Source organism: Mobula hypostoma, chromosome 4 (assembly GCF_963921235.1).
Source record: "Mobula hypostoma chromosome 4, sMobHyp1.1, whole genome shotgun sequence".
NCBI lineage: Eukaryota > Metazoa > Chordata > Chondrichthyes > Myliobatiformes > Myliobatidae > Mobula > Mobula hypostoma.
Window position 1 is genome coordinate 169179918 of NC_086100.1, and position 20621 is coordinate 169200538.

The 20621-nt window shown below is 42.0% G+C and overlaps 1 protein-coding gene across 4 annotated transcripts in view; it reads right to left on the bottom strand.

Annotated features, from left to right (window-relative positions):
* Positions 1–20621, bottom strand: part of LOC134345770 (protein phosphatase 3 catalytic subunit alpha) — a 285040-nt gene that overhangs the window by 47285 nt on the left and 217134 nt on the right. For all 4 annotated transcript variants that reach the window (XM_063046959.1, XM_063046957.1, XM_063046960.1 and 1 more), the window contains exons 7-8: positions 9789–9866; positions 7342–7436 (exon numbers count right to left, since the gene is read on the bottom strand). In XM_063046959.1, the coding sequence (XP_062903029.1) occupies positions 7342–7436; positions 9789–9866 (173 nt within the window). The remainder of the gene's footprint in view (positions 1–7341; positions 7437–9788; positions 9867–20621) is intronic.

The following is a 20621-nucleotide window of genomic DNA, read 5'->3' on the forward strand; positions in this document are numbered from 1 at the left end:
TATTAAAATATTAAGGTTGAAAGTGTGTGATAAATGAAAGCTTTAGAGGGTGCCATCTCATTTTCTAATATCCCTGAGGAAATCAAGTCTGTTATCCTTTTCCAGACTGGTTTATAGGTGTCTCCAGATCCAGGAATACATTAGATTCGTAGTTAGAGATAGACAAATTTTTTCACACTAAACTAACAAACAAAACCAAGTGTTTGGTGCAAGGGATGGACAGGAGGCCTGCTTAGAAAACTGGGAAACAAGGCCAAACACAAGCAAATGAGATGATCTTAGAAGGGAACTTGGTCACCTTGGACCAATTAGTCCAAGCCCCATACCCACACTGTACGACTAAGGATAATGATGATGGGGGGTGGGGGTGCAAGACAGGCCATGGAAAGACAAGAGAAAGGTTTGAAGCTAGTGTTCTGAGGAACGAGCAGTTGAGGATTGCACAAGTGGACTATCCACTAATAGACAAAGCAAGGGCCAGCTAACCCACTGGTTTCAGATGCCATAAATGGGCATTAAGAGTTGGAAATTTAAATCTATTCATCAAATTGTATCTATTTAGAATAATTCAAACACTTTTGATAATTTGTGAGAATATTTTGCACTGTGATTCTAATGGAATGATTCACATTACACTGCATTCCTGTGGTATATACATAAACTGTTAAACTGAAGAGGAAGCTGGATTGACTAACTGAGATCTGTAGCATTTGATACAAAACTAGCGATGCCAAGGAATGCAACTATTGAGAGCTGCTGGAGTTCAACAATTAGCAGATGGCTACTGAGAATAAGGAGTTTAACCAAATTATTCCAGGTTCTTAATATAGAGATTAAGCCGAGGTATAGAAATGCATATAACATGGCATATGCCTCAGTGATGCTGATGGTAGAATTAACACTGATCCACAACTCTAGGGACAAAGGTTCTAACCTCTTTCAATTAGGGTGTGCCAGAATTTCGGGCCCTAATGCAAAATCCCATCCAAGGAGACAGAGGTGCAGCACTAAAATGTCAGCCTGTTTCATGCCAAATCCTAAGTGTAATTTGCAATCCCAACGCATTGACAAGAGGCAAAGTATATCCAGCTCGACCATTGCTGACATAGGCCTCCACACCTGGAAACAACTCCACAACATCAACCAACAGCACTTTTATCATCTTAAAGGACTCAGATTGTTTTACTGACTATCTTAGTTTGCAGTAACAAGCCAATCTGTCCACTTTGTCCTGTCAATTATACTCTCTTAATTGTGATACAAATCTCCAATGTACTTCCACTGTTACTTTAAAGTTTGTTCATAAGAAAAATGTACAGAATCTCCAAAGACAGAAGCCCTGGCGAAAGTCTTCACAACGTTGTGACGAATCAAATAAACCAGCTATTAGCTGCCTAACTAACTTAATCCTTCTGCCTGCCCAAGTCCCATGACCCTCCATTTTGTGCATATTCTGTGCCTATTGAAAAGCCTTCTAAAAATACCTCTATCACAAGTCCCTTCACTACTACCACTGGCAGTCCACTCCAGGCACCCACACTGTAAAATAAACTTGTATATACATCTCCATTGACTGCTCTTCTCACCTTAAATGCACACCATCTTGAATTTTGACCCTGGAAAAAAAGATACCACCTGTTTACATAAACAACAGGAATTCTGCAGATGCTGGAAATTCAAGCAACATACATCAAAGTTGCTGGTGAACGCAGCAGGCCAAGCAGCATCTATAGGAAGAGGCGCAGTCGACGTTTCAGGCCGAGACCCTTCGTCAGGACTAGGTCCTGACGAAGGGTCTCGGCCTGAAACATCGACTGCGCCTCTTCCTATAGATGCTGCTTGGCCTGCTGCGTTCACCAGCAACTTTGATGTATGTTACCACCTGTTTACTCTATCTTTGCCTTTCATAATCTTATAAACCTCTATCAGGCCTTTCCACATTCTCTGCTGCTCCAGAAAAAAACAATCCAAGTTTGTCCAACCTCTCCTTTTTGCTCATACTCTCTAACCCAGGCAGCATCCTGGTAAACGGCTTCTGCACCCTCTACATCCTTTCTATAACGGGTCAACCAGATTGAAAGCAAAAATCCTGATGTGGCTTATCCAGAGTTTTATAAAGCTTCAACATAATTCCCTGACTCTTGAACTCAGTGCTTCTACTAACAAATTCAAACATGCTGTGTGCCTTCCACATCACCCTTTCAGCCACATTCAGAGAGCTAAGGACTTGGAAATTGATCCCAATACCAGAAGTTGACCCCATCTACATTGTGGACAATTATCAGCTGCCTTGAGCTATGTGGCAATTTATCCTCAAACTCACTGGATGCCATTACCAAATTCTCACAAGATTCTTCATCGTAACATTATCAGATTAAATGAACAACTCAATGCTCTACCTCTCTGCACATACAGGTTATTGGAGATATCATTTTGTCATTTTTTTCTTTGCTCAGACCCTTTTCCCCTCCTTCTGCAATACTTCACTAGTTTTTTTTTCTGTAGTTCACCCATTTCCTCCCCAATCCTTTCATCTCACTGGCTAGAGAAGTGGGCCACTGGCCCCATCATAGTCCTTTCCCAGCCTTGATGGCAGCTCTCACTCTTAAGTCCAGGTGCTGAAAATGCCTGGACTTCAAGATTCAATGAGGAAGTCTAATGTTACATGCCACAAACTAGCCTGTTCCAGCAAGGTTTGGGTCAGTCATTATATGTATGAGGGCCTGGGAGCTGCTGTTTTAGGTGACTGAGTACAGTCAATAGAACAAAAACAATGAGAGGAGAGTACAGATCGATAGAGGTGTACAAGACAATAAGAGGCATGACTGGGTGGCTAACCAGAGAATTTTTTCCCCCCACAGTTTGGAAATGGCTAATATGAGGGAGCATAATTTTAAGGAATAAAAGGAATAAACCAGGGAATTAGAGGCTGGTGAGCCTGACATCAGTAGCGGGAAAGTTATTGGAAGGTATTCGAAGGAACCAGATATATATGTACTTTGATAGGCATGGATTGCTTAAGGATAGTCAGCATGGTTTCGTGTGTAGTAGATTCACATTTAAACAATCTCTTTTTTTTTTGAGTTTTTTGACGAAGTTACCAGGAAAGTTGATGAAGGCAAGGCAGTGGATTTAACAAGGTCCCACATATGAGGTTGGTCAAGAAGGTTAAATCACTTGACATTCAAGATGAGGTAGTAAACTGGATTAGATATTGGCTTCATGGATCAGCAAATTTGGAGATAGCACCTAGATTGGGGATGTAGTGGACAGCAAGACTATTGTGGCTTGCAGCGGGATCTGCACTAGCTGATAAAATGGGCTGAAAACTGGCAGATGGAATTTAATGGAGTCAAGTGTAAGGTGTTACACTTTGGTAGGACCAACCAGGATAGGTCTTACACAGTAAACGGTAGGGCACTGAGGAGTACAGTAGAACAAAGGGACCTAGGAATACAGGTCCATAATTTATTGAAAGTGGCATCAAAGGCATATAGGGTTGTTAAAAAGTTTTTGGCATATTGGCCTTTATAATTCAAAGTGTTGAGTACAGGAGATGGAATAGTATGTTGAAGTTGTACAAGACATTGGTGAGGCCTAATTTGGAGTATTGTGTGCAGCTTTGGTCACCTACTTACAGGAAAGCTGTAAAGTAAGTTGAAAGAGAACAGAAAAAGAAATACATGGATGTTGCCAGGTCTGGAGGACTTGAGTTATACGGAAAAATTGAATAGGTTAGGACTTTATTTTTTGGAATGTAGAAGATTGAGAGGAGATATGATAGAAGCATACAAAATTATGAGGGGTAAAGATAGGGTAAATGCAAGCAGGCTTTTTTTTTAAATGAGGTTGGGAGGGACTATAAGAGGTTATGGGTTAAGGGTATAAGGTGAAAGGTTTAAGGGGAACACAAAGACTACTTCTTCACTCAGAGTCATGAGAGTATGGAATGAGCAGCCAGTGCAAGTAGTGCATGCAAGCTTGATTTTAACATTTAAGAGAAGTATGGATAGGTACATGGGTGGTAGAGGTATGGACGGCTATGGTCCCAGTACAGGTCAATGTAAGTAAGCAGTTTAAATGGTTTGGAACAGACTAGATGGGCTGAAGGGCCTGTTTCTGTGCTGTACTTTTGTATGTCTCTATTGAACGGGATGTCAGAGGCAAGTTTTTTTTTCTAAATAAAGTGATAGGAGTGTGGAACACACCACCTAGCAGGGGTGGGGGGGGGGATTGTTGAGGCAGATGCATTAGGGACATTTGGGAAACTCTTAGATTGGCATGAGGATGATAGAAAAATGTATGGCTATGTTGGAGGGAAGGGTTAGATTGATGTTAGAGTAGGTTAAGTGCTCAGAACAGCATCGTGGGCTGAATAGCCTGTTTTAAGTTCTACTTGGAGACATCAGACTGGGTTAGCAAGCAAATTACACATTCCTCATCACCTCATATCTCAGATTGAATATTAAACACAGATGGCAAAGTGTAGCAGTTGACATTTATTGTAGAAAATGGAAGCACTGCTTAAAATCAGTAGTGCAGTTGTCATTTCTTCCATTGCACAAGTTTTCAGTTGACTGTTGTAAGAAATGCTCTGATGTGGCAGCTTTCAGATAGCTGCTGTCCGAGGCTGTAGGGGAATATGGATTGTCTAACATCTATCCCAACAGATGAACATCAAGGGAAGAGCACAAGAAATCAGAATTTATGTTAATCTATTATATAAGATCAGGTGGATCCTGGCTGGAGAAATGTGCCTATACCCTGTGTTACGAGAATACACATAAAATTAAGATGTTTGCTGGCCTGGGCTAGCATCAGTGGCATCAGCAGTTGGTCTGCCACCTGCCCTCAGGGGAAGGAGAGATAAGGAACAATGGAGCAGCGTCTGGAGATGTGTAATGAAGGGATGTGGGAGGAAGAGCTGTCTGGAGCGGCTCCCCCCCTTTGAACCCTGAACTGTTTGAAGTGATGGACAGGCGATACCCCAGCAGGGGGATAAAAAGGGACAGGTTCGCTAAGACAGACACACACGCCACCCGAGGTAACGAGACCCTGGAAGTGGTACGCTTCTCACGAGTGGGTGAGAAGTGCCAGACAACGACCAGGGTGGAAAGGTACGATCAGCGGGAACCCGGTGTGTGTCCGCCCTTGCCTGGGTGCCGGGTTCACTGTAGAGGATCGACCGCATCTGGAGGAGGGGTCACAGTCGGTGACCTCAGGTAACATCACCAAGGACCCGCCCAAATGCTGTTTGTGAGCCATCTCGCTGGTCTGTGAGTGAAGCTGTGCTGAATGATGAGTTGTTCCTATTCTATGTCTCTCTTCCCCACCTTGTCCATCGCCATGACAACGATTACTGCGAACTGAACTACAAACTGGACTGAACTTTGAGTCATTTTGAAATTGGTCATTTACCCCTAGACAACGATAGAGCTTGATTGATGCTGTTATCTTAATTCTGTGCACATGTGTGGTTATCATTGTTGAATTGTTGCATTTATTATCCTTTCGATTACTGTGTTGCTTGTTTCTTTAATAAAACTTTCTTAGTTCTAGTACTCCAGACTCCAACTGAGTGATCCATTTCTGCTGGTTTGGCAACCCAGTTACGGGGTACGTAACACCTGGGAAGGAAATCAGACTGAAACTTCAGGAGATTTTTGGAGTAACCATGGGACACCAATTTAAAATAAAGATCACCTGTGCTCTGACTGGATGGAGCTCTTTGGGATCTATTACTTGAATTTCCCTTGGAATGAGAGACACAGAGGTGGGCCAGGGATGGGTGGTTGGGGTTGCTCTTCGATTTATAGAAGAGACCAACATCATAAATGCTTTTGATAATATATTAAGAAAGAATAAGGGCAAGAAGGCTGGTGATCAGAGGGACATGGAATAAAGGGCATCAGCAAAAAGAACCAGGGAGTATTGTAATCTGGACCAAGTGCTTAAAAGGAGTGTAATAGCAGGTTGAACTGAGCTTTCAAATGGGAAGAGAAACATAGGGTGGTGTGAAGGAGAGGAGAGTGCAACAACTCAGAGAAATCTTTCTTCATAATGGACTGAAGGTCTTGACCATGAAGCATGGAACCTGTAATAGGACTATTTGGGAATACAGCTCATTACATGTCGAGAGACTATACTGAACCTAAAGGAGTGTAACAGTTCTTTACATGTCTTGTAAAACCTCAGCAAGTAGCTTCACATTTCCACCTCACAACTGACATCTGTCAATACCTGACATCACAGAGCAGATGCATGTTGCAATAATGCACTTAGTGTTCACCAAATGGAAAGCATTTTGTACACATTCATTCGAAACAATATCTAAGATTTAGGAACTTACACAAGAATTAATTTTAGGTGCATTGTTGCAATAACTTATATAGTGAAAGCATCCAAGGCATAGCAATTATCACTAAACTTGGAAAAGTCAGCCCTGGAGAATGGGATTTGATTCTGAAAAAGTTTTCCAATTAGAGATGGATCAGGTTTATTGAAATTGTAATTTGTGACTTGATGCATACAAAATAAACCAACGATAAAGCTTTCTAATCCCTTGCTCTACTTTACAGCAGCGACAGATGACTTATAAGAACAACACACATCACTCCTAATTTATCACATCGATAGTCTTGGGAACACAACCCAAAGTCTACATTTCTCCCACTTGACCCCTATTACTTGCTTTCTGCAAACATCTTGAAAATACACAGCTTAACACCTGTACAAGCTCTAGTTTACCGGAACAACCCATCTGCTGAGGCCAGAGGTACAGAACAAATACATTTTCAGCCAGCTTTAATAGTCTCAAGCTGGTCAGTACCATTGCACACATTCAAAATGACAGTATACAACTACACTATATTATTTTTCCATCACAGAGGGAAGTGCTGCTACATACAGGTCTGAGTGTCAGGCCTCTATCAACTCTGAATGGAGCAGTACTTCATTAACAGGACACTAAGGGATTCAACAAGGTCAATGTGTAGGGATGGTTTGTGTGGGAGAATCAAGAACCATGGGCTATTGTTTGGGGGAGGGGGGCAGGGATTACTTATTTAAAACGGTGATCTGCTGCAATCAGACAAAATTTCCGCCACACCTCTTACTGATTCTTCTTTTATGAGTGCAGTAGAAGTAGAGTCTGAATACTTTTATGGGAGAGTCAGATAGATTCTAGATAAGAAAGGGGTGAAAGATCGCCATGGTTAGATGGAAATGTAGAGTTGCATCAACAATCAGATCTTATGGTGCAGTAGACTTGAAAGGCAGAGTGGTCAACCCCTTAAATTATGTTGTAACCATCCAGTAATACAGTGGAGTCCATTCCCATACCTTTGTTATTGTAGACATCCAAGTAGTTGGGAGCTGAAAAAATGGTAATTAGTGAGGGGAAACCTGTTGTTTGGCTCTTTCTGTACATTCGGTACCTGGGAAGATAAAAAAAAATACAGTTATACCTGAAGTTTGCATCTACAATCATAGACAGGAATTAATTTGTCAATTTCCAGTCCTAACGATTGTAAAATTTCAAATTATCCATTAATTAGATTCTGTTGAACATACCATGGGCACGTTATGCTATTTGCTCTAAATGGAATCCAAGTAAACAGGGAATGATAGTGATGTCCTCATCCCAGCTGAGAACATTCGTAACGGAAAATGCAACATCTCCTACTCCAATGTCTACAGAGGTGTTTTACCTTCATTCTACAACTGTGTGTGACAGTGGTGATGACACTTTTCACAATTTTAAACTTGTCATTCTGTCTCCACTTTATGTTTGTAGCTTGTGTCTGAAGGGCCTCTTAGGTGATGGCAAGACTGCGACACTGTGGTTCAGGTTTCTAGCCGAGGTGAGTCTTCACTCAGTTTCCTCGCACACTGGCACCAGTGGGGGTTGAAGTCACAATCTCCAAACCTTTCTTTTCCCTCCTACGAGTTTGAGCAGTTATGCAAGCTGAATTTTATTTTGGTGAAAGGTGGAAGATCTCTACCACCCCCCTCCCCACCACCCCGAGTGGTAGGTGCCTGGAACTGTGCTGCCAGGGGTGGTAGAGGAAGCAGATATGATAGTGCTGTTCAAGAGGCTTTTACAGAGAGATATGAATATGTAGAGAACGTAGGGATATAGATCACATGCAGGCAAATGCGATTAGCTTCATTTGACATCATGCTCACCACAGCTCTTGTGGGCTAAAGGGTTTGTCCTGTGTTGTACTGTTCTATGTCATCATATTCAGGACAGGCAAAAAAGCTCCTGCTTCAACAAACTGCATTAACGTGAAATAAACTTCTTTCGCCAAGCTCCAGGTCACATAATGATGCTTTATATGATAATGTCAAATTTTGCTAATGCTGCTGTGTAGCTCTTTGGAGAATTTAAAAGAAATGTTAATTCACTAAATATAAATCAAGGATTCTTTAGATGATTAGTGTCCACAAAGAATTCACTAATTAGTGTTAAAACCAAAGCTTGTTGTGGACTTAAAAACTCTGCAAAGTTTGACAGTGAAGTATAGAGAATGAACTATGGAAGGCAATACAAAAGGTGGAGAACAAGTCAGATGTACATTGACTGGAGCACAAGGGCTGCTTGTGCGTAACTCCACACCAAGAAAACGGTTGAAAACATGCTGTAAATACCCAGGCCAGGCAGCATCGACAGAGATAGAGAGACAACAGTTCAGATCTGAGAAAAGAGAGCTGCGGATTTCTAGCCTCAGGAGAGCCTATTAACTCATGAATTGAAGAACAGCTACAATAAGAACATAAGGAACAGGAGAAGGCCAGTCATTCCTTTGTGTCTGCTTCACCATTCAGTAGATCCTTTATGATCTTTTACCTCAGCTCCATTTTCCAACATGACCCCTTAATATCCAAAAAATCTACTGATTTCTATCTGGAATATACTTGGCAATTACGTGGTAGCAAAATCCAGATTCCTATGAAATTCTGTCTTGCTCACAAGATCCTGCATAGCTAATTGCAGGAAACAGAACTATAGATTTTTCAATATTAAGAGAATTGAGAGGGGATGTTAGTGCAGGAAAATTGTGGTGCTATGTAAAAGGTCAGCCATTATCTCACCTCTCACTGACAGGCAGTACAGAGATAAGAGGTTGATTGGTCACCACCACCTCCTCAATTTTTAAAATCATAACATTCCCACAGTGTGCCAAGGACATGTACAGATAATTATCATTTCTGATGTTAACTGGGAAGATAAAAGAATCACTGGATAACAAATGATAGCTTCCCACAGCTCTTCTTCAAAATAATGCACAAGATTTAGATATTTACATGGAGCCAGATGAGTTTCATTTTAATCGTTCACCTGAACTGCACAGCTTCTAGCAGTGCAGCATTTACTCTGCAATGGTGTGGCAGCCAAATTCTGTCCTTGGAATGAAAGGGACCCAGTTTCTCTCTCCACAGGTGCTGAGTATTCCCTATAAGTTTTATTTACATGCAATCTGCAGCATCTTCTGCATTCTGTCTTTTATACAGTCTTTGTTTCTTAATTGCTTCAACACTTCACTATTAGGCATCTAATGGAAAGGACAATGGCATGAAGAGACTTCCTCTGGTGGCATTTATCATAAGCTGGTCATTGCAACACTCTGACATTTAATTTTCATAAAGTAGTCTGTCTCTCATTTTCCCAGCCAACCATTCTGGGCTGAGTTAACAAACATCATCACTGTTGCACAAAGGATCTATTTTAATACACAGGAATTAAGTATTCAACTTAAATGTTTAATATATAAACAAGCACCTACCCGGCATCCTGTGCCTCATGAGCTCGGATTACCGATAATAAATTATTGTGCTGTAGGAATTCGCACACTGCAGGGTAACTGCAAACAAACAGATTCAGCAGATCAAAAAGTTGTACCACTGGATTGTAGACAAGATTCTTCACTGAAGCATCAATGCAAAAGAAAACTGGACAAAAAAGATATAAAAAAGCAAATAGATAAATATACTTCTAGAGCAACTTTAATTACCTCAAGATGTTATAAAAGGCTTTGCAGCCAAGTATGAAGTTTGATCATTTTGTAATTTAGGAAACAGCAGTCTGTTCAGAAAATCAGTTGTACTACACAGAAACAAGCCATTCATCACATCAGCTTAGTTACCTCCTCAACCTATGATTCACACAACCTGTGGACTCACTTTCAAGGACTCTTCATCTCGTGTTCTCAAAATTTATTGCTTATTTATGAAGTGCTTTTATTTCTTTTGTATTTTCACAATTTGCTGTCTTTTGCATATTGGTTGTTGTCCTGTTGGGTGCAGTCTTTCATTGATTCTGTTATGGTTTTTGGATTTACTGCGCATGCCTGCAATAAAATGCATCTCAGGGTTGCATATGGTGGCATACATATATTTTGATAATAAATTTACTTTGAACTTGAATTTTGAAAAACTCAATAGTTAGGCAGGGCTGCTCCCCACACAAAGCCACGCTGATGATTCCTTTTTTCTCTAGGCAAATCCTATGCTTAGGATTTTCCATTAAGTTCCTTACCACTGACATAAGGCTCACTAGCCTGTAGTTATCTGATGTATCATGGGTAGTCTTGTTAAATTAAACAAGTTGGCTATCCTCTTGGCTTCTGATACCTCAACCTGTGAAGATGCTCCAGCAAATCTCCGTAAGCAACCTGGAAGAGGTTCATACACAGGTAACCCCCACAATCAGTAGGGTATGGAGGAAACCAACTGACACACTCCTCACCCAGTATACACCAGGATATACATGGGAAATCGCTCCTTCACCACCCATGAGCAGCTACTATCTCCTTATATGACTCATTGTCAAATCCTGTTTAATAATTTCTGGCAAGTATCTTAAAATATGTTACTGTGTTATAGACATGCCAGAAATTGAAATATGACTTTTTTCCATATTCCTTATCTGAAGAATCATATGATGGAATGTGTCAAAGTTCTGAGAACTCACCCTGACACAGCAAGACAGGATAAGGGAAAATTTAATAGATGCATTTACAATTGATGCTTTAATAGAGTACACAATAATTTACATGGCTGGGAGAGCTATGATCCAGAAAATGCAGTCTGAAAGGGTAGTGAGGCAGGTTCAACAGGAACCTACTCATGGCAGTTCATTAAATGCTTGTAAAGAAGTAATCAGTGGGGGGGGGGGATGTCAGGGACTGATTTAAAAAGCTATTTTATGGCTTCCTATTCTTAATGACTGCACGATTACTTAAATCACCAATAGCTTGTTCTGATCAACCACTAGACACAATGGCCAAGAAAGTGCACCAGTACCTCCAAATCCTTAACAGGTTAAAGCAATTCTGCATGTCCTGTTGATTGTCAACAATTTTTATACTATAGAAAGCATCTTATCTGGATGCATCACGGCTTTGTACAGCAACTCTCTGCCCGAGACCACAAGAAACTGCAGAATTGTAAATACAACTCAGCACATCACAGTAATCAGCCTCACCTCCATGCACTCTGTCTATACTTCTCATTACTTTGGTAAAGCACTCAACATAATCAAACCTCCCATCCTCTTTCTTCTCCTCCCTCCCAATGGACTAAAAATGCAAGCCTAAAAGCACATTCTACCAGGCTTAAGAACATCTTCTATCCTGCTGTTATAAGGCAACGGAACAGACTCACAGTAGGATAAGATGGACTCAACCTGTCTACCTCATCAAGAACCTGCACCTTACTTTCTGCCTGCACTGCAGTTTCTCTATGATTTTAACACTTTATTCTGCCCCATTATTGTTTTACCCTGTACTACCTCGATGCACTGATGTGATGAAATGATCTGTAAGATGGCACACAAAACAGAGTTTTCCACTGCACCTCAGTACATGTGCCAATAGTAAATCAATTTATATTAGATGACATATTAACTTTTTCCTAAAGTTCTATGAGGTAGGTCTTCATCAAGCAATGCCATCATTCGAATGAGAAGACCCCGTGTAACACAAACTGTCAACTTCATGGTACTCTTTACTAATTGTAATAAGGAGTTAATCAACTTAATAAAAACACATTATTTGATCAATTACTATCTGTCTCAATACCAGCAGTGGTAACAAAGGCAGCACCAAAAAAACCAAAAAAAATGACTGTCATTATTTTTGCCATCCCTGTTTAGCAGGGAACTGCTGGCTGTTGCACAACACCATACGGAGATATCAGTCTGCTTCCAATAGGTACCTGCACAGGTTCTGCTTTGTAACTGCCTTAATGTTGGGATGTTGGGCAAATAAATGGGAAAAGAGGCTAGAATGAGCAGTTCAGAGATATCTAGAAGTGATGCAGGTGGCGGGGAGGGAGGATGGGTTCTTGCAACTAGCACGAAGAGGGTAGGTTCCTGCGGCCCAAGATGGAAGGCCCATGTTGGGTTTCTGTGGCTGGCACAGACAATGAGGGGACTGTCTGCGAGCAGAGTGCGTGCAAGCTTGGAAAGTCAGTGGAGTTTTATCTCAGTTCTTCAATGTCTAGAATTCCCGACTCTTACTTGTGAAAGAGAGTTCAAACCAAAAGATGGATTGGACAAGCATGTAGGGCAAGTGTTCCCAAACTTAAGTTCGTGGACCTCTTGGTTAATGGTAAGGTTCCATGGCATTAAAACGTTGGGAACCCTTGTGTTGGGGGATTTTGATAATGTTGGACAGTGGCAACAATGCCATTGGATCATATAGTGGAGATGGCCATCACATGGAGCAGTTAGAATGCACAATTCTTTGCGCAACTACTAAAAATATTGGTTATAAACACTGGCTAAAGCTCTTGTTACTGCTCAAGTACAGTTTCTTTAATATAAATCCACTCCTAGAGGACAACAACATTGACAGTGCTGCACTTAATGCATTCTGCATCATTTTACTGTTTAAGTAGATCATGTACTCAAGTGCCTGTGGTAAATTGAATGTGAGGGTGTGCTGGAGGCAGACACAACGCAAAGAAAATTGGAAAAATATTGGGGAGTTCTTCAGAGCTGAAGAGAAACAGAATAACTAGAGAGCCTTTTTCAGAGAAACAGAGGCAAGTGATGAGCTATGTGGCTTCCTCCTGTGCTGAATGATTTTAATCCAGAGCTGCTGAAAGCAGATGAATAGGATTATGAGACCGCAGCTTTAAAATGCTCTAAACTGTCTGCATAATGGTCTAATTGGTCAGTTCAGTCTGAGAATACTTTCGGCTGTGTTTTCCCAAGACAGATAAAACGCAGCTGAATAACATACTTGTTTTGTGATAATAACTTAGGTACAAACAGCAACAAAGATGGAAGCAAACTGACAAATCTATTTGGTGACTTCTGCACTGAACCCATGTTTACACAGACAGAGCGACCAGTGAAAGCTACTGTCTTCCTGCAGGGCAGGAAGAAACCTACTTCCTCAGGACAATGCAGATCAGAGCACTGAGGCAACATTGAGACACTCTGACTACCAGAGTTTCTTCAAATCAATCATTTCACAGGTCAAAGCTGCTCCTGTATGAGATATAACTATAGCTGCGTACCCCCTTCTGACGCCAGTCAAGCGTCTTTTCCTGGAGGATTTCCTGGCTGTAGGGAACTGCGTCTGTTAATGGCGATAAGATCTGCTGAAAACAAGTTCAGCTTTCTGCTTTTGGATTAGCAGAGAATGCAGCTCATACCAAAAGTTTGCAATTGGTCTCATTCACATGGGAAACTTGAGAAGCCAAGAGAATTGTAAGGTTACTTGGTCCCTCAAGTCTGTCCCACCAATATGATCATGGCTGACCTATGCTGGCCTCAACACTTCTGTGGCAGTTCCCCATAGCTTTCAATTCCCTGATCTTTCAAGTATTTATCTACTTCCACCTTAAATATATCTCATGGTTCAGCCTCCAACACCCTTGGGGGCACAGAATTCCAGATATTCACCAGTTTCTGGAAAAAGTTGCTAGGAATCTTAAATGAGTGGCCCTTATCTTGTAATTATGTCCTCTTCTTCATGATTTTCCCATTGGTGAAAATCTCAACGTCTCCTGTCAAGCCTCTATGGGATGTTTTAATAAGATCATCCCTCATGTTTCTAAACTCCAAGTTATATAGGTCTGAGCTGTCTAGTTTTTCCTTTACTGGACAACTCTCATCTCAGGAATTAGCCTGGTGAATCTCCTTTGAACTGCCTTCAACTTCAGTATATCTTTTTTTAAGGCAAGGCTTTTTTAATGTAAATGTCTGCATTATTCTAGGTGTAGCCTCATGAACACCCCGTGTAGTTGTAATAAAACCTCTCTTTTTAAAAAAAAAACTCCAGTCCCTTCATAATCAGGCAACACTGCTGTTTGCCTTTTTATGTACTAGCTGTCTCTACCTACTGATATTTTGTGATACTGGACACTCAGCTCTCACTGGTGTGTCCAAGTAGCTGTCTGCATGCAAAAATGGCCACATTCGGTGAGAGCCGAGTGTCCAATGGGACCAAAGGTGCTATCACTCCCAGTACACACTTCGACCTGTGGGTTAAACAAGGTTAAGGTAGCCAGTAGACTTTATACCCCAGTGAGATGGGGACATGTGTCCTAGCATGCAAAGTCAACTCTGGTCAAAAGAGATACACAGTGAGATCCAATGGCCAGGAAGGTGGTTCTGCAATGCTTCATGGAGAGTGAAGGGCATGACAAGGCACAGAAGATATCATGGTTATCCACTGTAACCAAAGACCCCAGTTTACGATACTTATTCAGACCACTTGAGCTGTACTTCTGAGGTCGAGAGAGTAGAACTGCTTCAGTGGAACAGCTTTTCTACTTTTAAAAAAACTCTGCTGCCATCATCAGACATGATGGACAACCACCATCATATCTGTATATCCAATCATTGTAAAATCACAATGTCCTCATCAAGATGCCTTTCCACCTATTTTCGTATCATCGGCAAGCTTGAAAATTTCAGTCCCTTCATGTCATTAATGCAAATAATAAATAATTGAAGGCCACAAACCAATGCCAAGGTACTCCATTTACTTCACTTGTTATATCCCTCCATCCTCAAAAGAACCAAATTATTCCAACATTTTGTTTTCTAGATGAAACCAAATTTTGAATGATGCTAAGACACTTCTAACACCTTGGGCTCTTAATTAACGTACCAACCTCCTTATGTAACACAATGTCAAATTAAGCATGTTACTTAACAGAGGTTCCTTTCTATCAACCTTTCCTGCCACATCCTCTAAAGATTTGTTAACTTTTCATAAAACCATGCTTAGCCAGATAGCGGTGAATCTGTGGAATTCTTTGCCACAGAAAGCTGTAGAGGCCAAGTTTTCACATATATTTTTAGGCAGAGGTTGATAAGATTCTTGACTGGTCAGGGCATGAAGCGATACGGGGAGAAGGCAGGAGATTAGCCTAATTCTGCTCCTATATCTTATGGTCTTATTAGGTTTGGTTATATTCAGCATTCCTATATGATTAGTTATTTCCTTTTTGATTATTGACTCAAGTGCCTTGGCAACAATAGGTATTAAACAAACTGGCCTATAATTAAACACCTTGTCTTTTTGATCAATGGAATTACATAGGTTGCTTATTAATCTTTTTAGAAGAATTCAGGAATTCCTAAACCTCAAAGACTACAGCGATTCAAGACAGCACCATCTTCTAGAGATAATTAGATTAGATTATGAACACACGCAGTCCTCTTTTATTGTCATTTAGTAATGCATGCATTAAGAAATGATACAATATTTCCTCCAGTGTGATATCACAAAACACAGGACAGACCAAGACTGAAAAAAACTAAACAAAGCCACATAATTATAACATATAGTTACAACAGTGCAACAATACCATAACTTGATGAAGAAGTCCATGAGCACAGTAAAAGTTCAAAGTCTCTCAAATGTCCCACATCTCACGCAGACGGGAGAAGGAAGAAAAACTCTCCCTGCCATACCCGACCACGGTCCAACTCTGAGTCATCCAAAAACTTCGAGCTCTGATCAGCTCTCCGATACCGAGTACTGAGTGCCATCTCTATCCGAACGATTCGACCTCCATCTCGGTCGCCAACAGCAGACAAAGCCGGGGATTTTGAGGCCTACTCTCCGAAAGATTCCCGACTGCGCAGTCACGACAGCAGCGAATGAGCGTTTCAGAAATTTTTCCAGATGTTCCTCTGTGCTTTCATGTCCCTTCTCCATCAAATCGGAATTGTCCATGACCCCTATTTAACAGATACGATATCATTTTTCACTGGAGGGCTGTGCATGCGCAGTGCACTGCTCGCTCTCCTCCTGCCTAATTAGGGATGGTAACAAATGCTGGGTCAGCCTGTGTAGCCTACATCCCTTGAACAAATAAAAAAAATTACTTCAGACCAAGAGGGCAGAAGTAGAAACATTCAACAGCAACCCCTTTGATACTGGCTTTTGAACTAACGTCGCCAAAACAAATGTCCTAACTGCTTCAAACCCTTATCACATCAGGTAACCTTAACTACCTGCTGACACTGGATACTTCTGATGTCCTCCACGAACATTTGTTGTGCCACTGTTAAAAAGATGTATGAAAGAATAGAATGGAACAGGAATATTTGTACAATGGTGGTTTAATCAAAGCATTTTCCAATTAGTCATAGTCATACTTCATTGATCCTGAGGGAAATTTGGTTTCGTTACAGTTGCACCAACCAAGAACAGAGTATAAATTTAGCCATATAAAGCCATAAATAGTTAAATAGTAATATGTAAATTATGCCAGGAAATAAGTCCAGGACCAGCCTATTGGCTCAGGGTGTCTGCCCCTCCAAGGGAGGAGTTGTAAAGTTTGACAGCCACAGACAGGAATGACTTCCTATGACGCTCTGTGTTGCATCTCGGTGGAATGAGTCTCTGGCTGAATGTACTCCTGTGCCCAACCAGTACATTATGTAGTGGATGGGAGACATTGTCCAAGATGGCTTGCAACTTGGACAGCATCCTTTTTTCAGACACCACTGTCAGAGAGTCCAGTTCCATCCCCACAACATCACTGGCCTTACGAATGAGTTTGTTGATTCTGTTGGTGTCTGCTACCCTCAGCCTGCTGCCCCAGCACACAACAGCAAACATGATCGCACTGGCTACCACAGACTCGTAGAACATCCTCAGCATCGTCCGGCAGATGTTAAAGGACCTCAGTCTCCTCAGGAAATAGAGACGGCTCTGACCCTTCTTGTAAACAGCATCAGTGTTCTTTGACCACCAGTTTATTGTCAATTCGTATCCCCAGGTATTTGTAATCCTCCACCATGTCCACACTGACCCCCGGATGGAAACAGGGGTCACTGGTGCCTTAGCCCTCCTCAGGTCCACCACCAGCTCCTTAGTCTTTTTCACATTAAGCTGCAGATAATTCTGCTCAAATCAAGTGACAAAGTTTCCTACTGTAGCCCTGTACTCAGCCTCATCTCCCTTGCTGATGCATCCGTCTATGGCAGAGTCATCCGAAAACTTCTGAAGATGACAAGACTCTGTGCAGTAGTTGAAGTCCGAGGTGTAAATGGTGAAGAGAAAGGGAGACAAGACAGTTCCCTGTGGAGCCCCAGTGCTGCTGATCACTGTGTCGGACACACAGTGTTGCAAGCACACGTACTGTGGTCTGCCAGTCAGGTAATCAAGAATCCATGACACCAGGAAAGCATCCACCTGCATCGCTGTCAGCTTCTCCCCCAGCAGAGCAGGGCAGATGGTGTTGAACGCACTGGAGAAGTCAAAAAACGTGACCCACACAGTGCTCGCTAGCTTGTCCAGGTGGGCGTAGACACGGTTCAGCAGGTAGACGATGGCATCCTCAACTCCTAGTCGGGGCTGGTAGGCAAACTGGAGGGGATCTAAGTGTGGCCTAACTATAGGCCGGAGCAGCTCCAGAACAACTCTCTCCAGGGTCTTCATGATGTGGGAGGTCAATGCCATTCCCATTCCTTCTCTGCCTCCAAGGCTGCAAAAAAAATTATCCAAATCTCTTTACCCTCCTTATGGGTGCCACGATAGAGTAGTGGCTAGTGCGTCACTATTACAGCTCAGGGGGTTCCAGAGTTCGGAGCTCAATTTTAACACCATTCTGGAATGGGTCTCCGTACGTCCTTCCCATGGAATGCATGGGTTTTCCCCTGGTGCTCTGGTTTCCTCCCTCAGTCCAAAGTCATGCCCGGTAAATTGTCTTGTGATTAGGTTGTGGGGTTGCTGCAGCAGTGTAGCTCAAAGGGCTGGAAGGGCCTACTCCACACTGTATACTAAATAAATAACCCGATTGTCTGTTAAAAGTTCCTGCTGAATCTGCTCCCACTACTCTTTCACAGATTGCCATAACTTTGTGTGGTCGATTTGTTTCATTCACCTTAATGTTTCTTTTATTGATTACATTTTATTATATGTACTTAACAATTGTAATTAAATTACATTGATTTGAGAGCCAATGATTTGTCTGGACAAACTAAATGGCAATGGCACAGCAGATGGACCTGGTCTGTGCCTGTAACTGCATGTCACCTCATACTGAAACCCAAACATAATCTGAGAAGAGAAGCACAGTGGCTTGGCTGGTAAAGCCAAAGCCTCAATGTCAGACACTTGGGTTCAATCTTGACCTTTGGCAGAATCTGTGTGGTATTTACACATTTTCTGGGGACTGTGTTAATTGGCCTCTAAATTGACATGGGCAGAGTTGATGGAAATGTAGGGGAAAAAATTATGCTTTTCATTAATTCCACTGGAGGTTGCTCAGACTGACCCATGTATGGAGTCTTACAACACTACCATCATCACTCACTACCAAATCCTGTTGATTCGTCCTTCACAAGAATGTTCATCTAGCACTGAGTTGTCTCCGCAGACTCCTCCACATCAGGTGGCAGGACAAAGTCCCCGACACGGAAATCCTGGAACCAGCTGGGCTCTGCAGCGTCTACACCCTCCTGCTGAAAGCCCAAGCCAGGTGGGCTGGACATGTGGTCAGAATGCCAGACAGCTGATTGCCTAAGCAGCTGCTGTACGGAGAACTGTGTCAGGGCAAGCGCTCAGTCGGGGGGCAGAAGAAACATTACAAAGACTGCCTGTAAGTGTCCCTCAAAGGCCTGGGTGTCGACATCAACACGTGGGAGAAGCTTGCCCTCGACCGTCCAGCTTGGCGCAGCAAGATCACCACAGGAGCCCGTGCAGCTGAAGTCAGGCGCATCATCGAGGCGCAACGAAAGCGTGCTGTGCGCAAGGCCCGAGCAGCATCCACTGCCACGACAGCACCCACCCACTTGTGTCCCACATGTGGGCGAGCCTTCAGGGCCCGGATCAGCCTCATCAGTCACCTCCGGACCCACAGCCATCAATCTCCCATTTGACTTTGAAGCCATGGTCATCTTCGACTACGAAGGACGAACAACAACATCTAGCACTATATTCATATCAAACCAGTTAATAGCAAAATTTAAACACTGCTGAAACATCTACAGTTGATTTGCCAAAAGAGTCTTTAGTAGCCAAGCATACGCTGAAAATAACCATATAGCTCACACCACCTGGTCAAGGGCAGCAGGAGGTTTGTTGGGGTTTCCCCTGTAGACCAACGAATCCTCACAGCAACCAGACAGTTTATTTTTGCTATCTTCCACCTTAACACACGTCCCACGAATGTGAATAGGCAATTTCTAATAAAGGTTCTCCACTGTGTCTTTTGTCCAAGTTGTACAGCATACATTCACCAATCCACCATTTATTTGGGCAACTGTTCTGCATGTACGCAACTGCTCTCAATGGGACTGCAAGAAACAGCAGTTGTGAACACAGATCAACACCTCATGGAGACCAGCCTCCTTCTCTATAGACTGTCTATAGATCTCACTGTCTCACTAAAGCAGCCAGCATAATCAAAGAACCTACCAACCCCAGATATTGTTTCTTCTCCCCTCTCCCATCAGGCAGATAATACAAAAGCCTGAAAACACATACCACCAGGATCAAGGACAGCTTCCATCACACTTATCAGGCTCTTGAACAGAACTCTTGTATGATAAGATGGATTCTTGACCTCACAATTGACCTCATTGTTTACCTGTACTGCACTTTCTCTGTAGCTTTTACAATTTATCCTGTATATTTATTGTTTTACCTCATTCTATCTCAATGCACTGTGCAATGATTTTGGTCTGTATGAACAGTATGCAAGACAAGGTTTTCACTGTATTTCAGTACATGTGACAATAATAAACTAATTCCAATACCATGATTGTAGATAACCATCAGGGGCAGGTTTTCCTAGTCTGAAATCTATTTATAAGAAACAAAAACAATCCTGCACCTAATCCCCAAGCAGAGAGGCAGCTGCCTTGATCTGAAAGAACTCCCAGGATTTTCCTTAAAGAGTAGACCTGATCAAATACTCAATAAGAACACCGTTCACATGGCTCTTACACTATCTCCTGATTTCCATAATACTTCATAGTATACACTGGACAACAACTGGACAACGAAGATTTTGCTTCCTGAATATCTTTAGGTGTATCTTATGAATTTTGGGTTACTGATCATGAAAATCACCATGAAATTTCCCTATCACGCACCATTTTTTGAAATCACTTATGTTTATTATTTCAATTCATAATT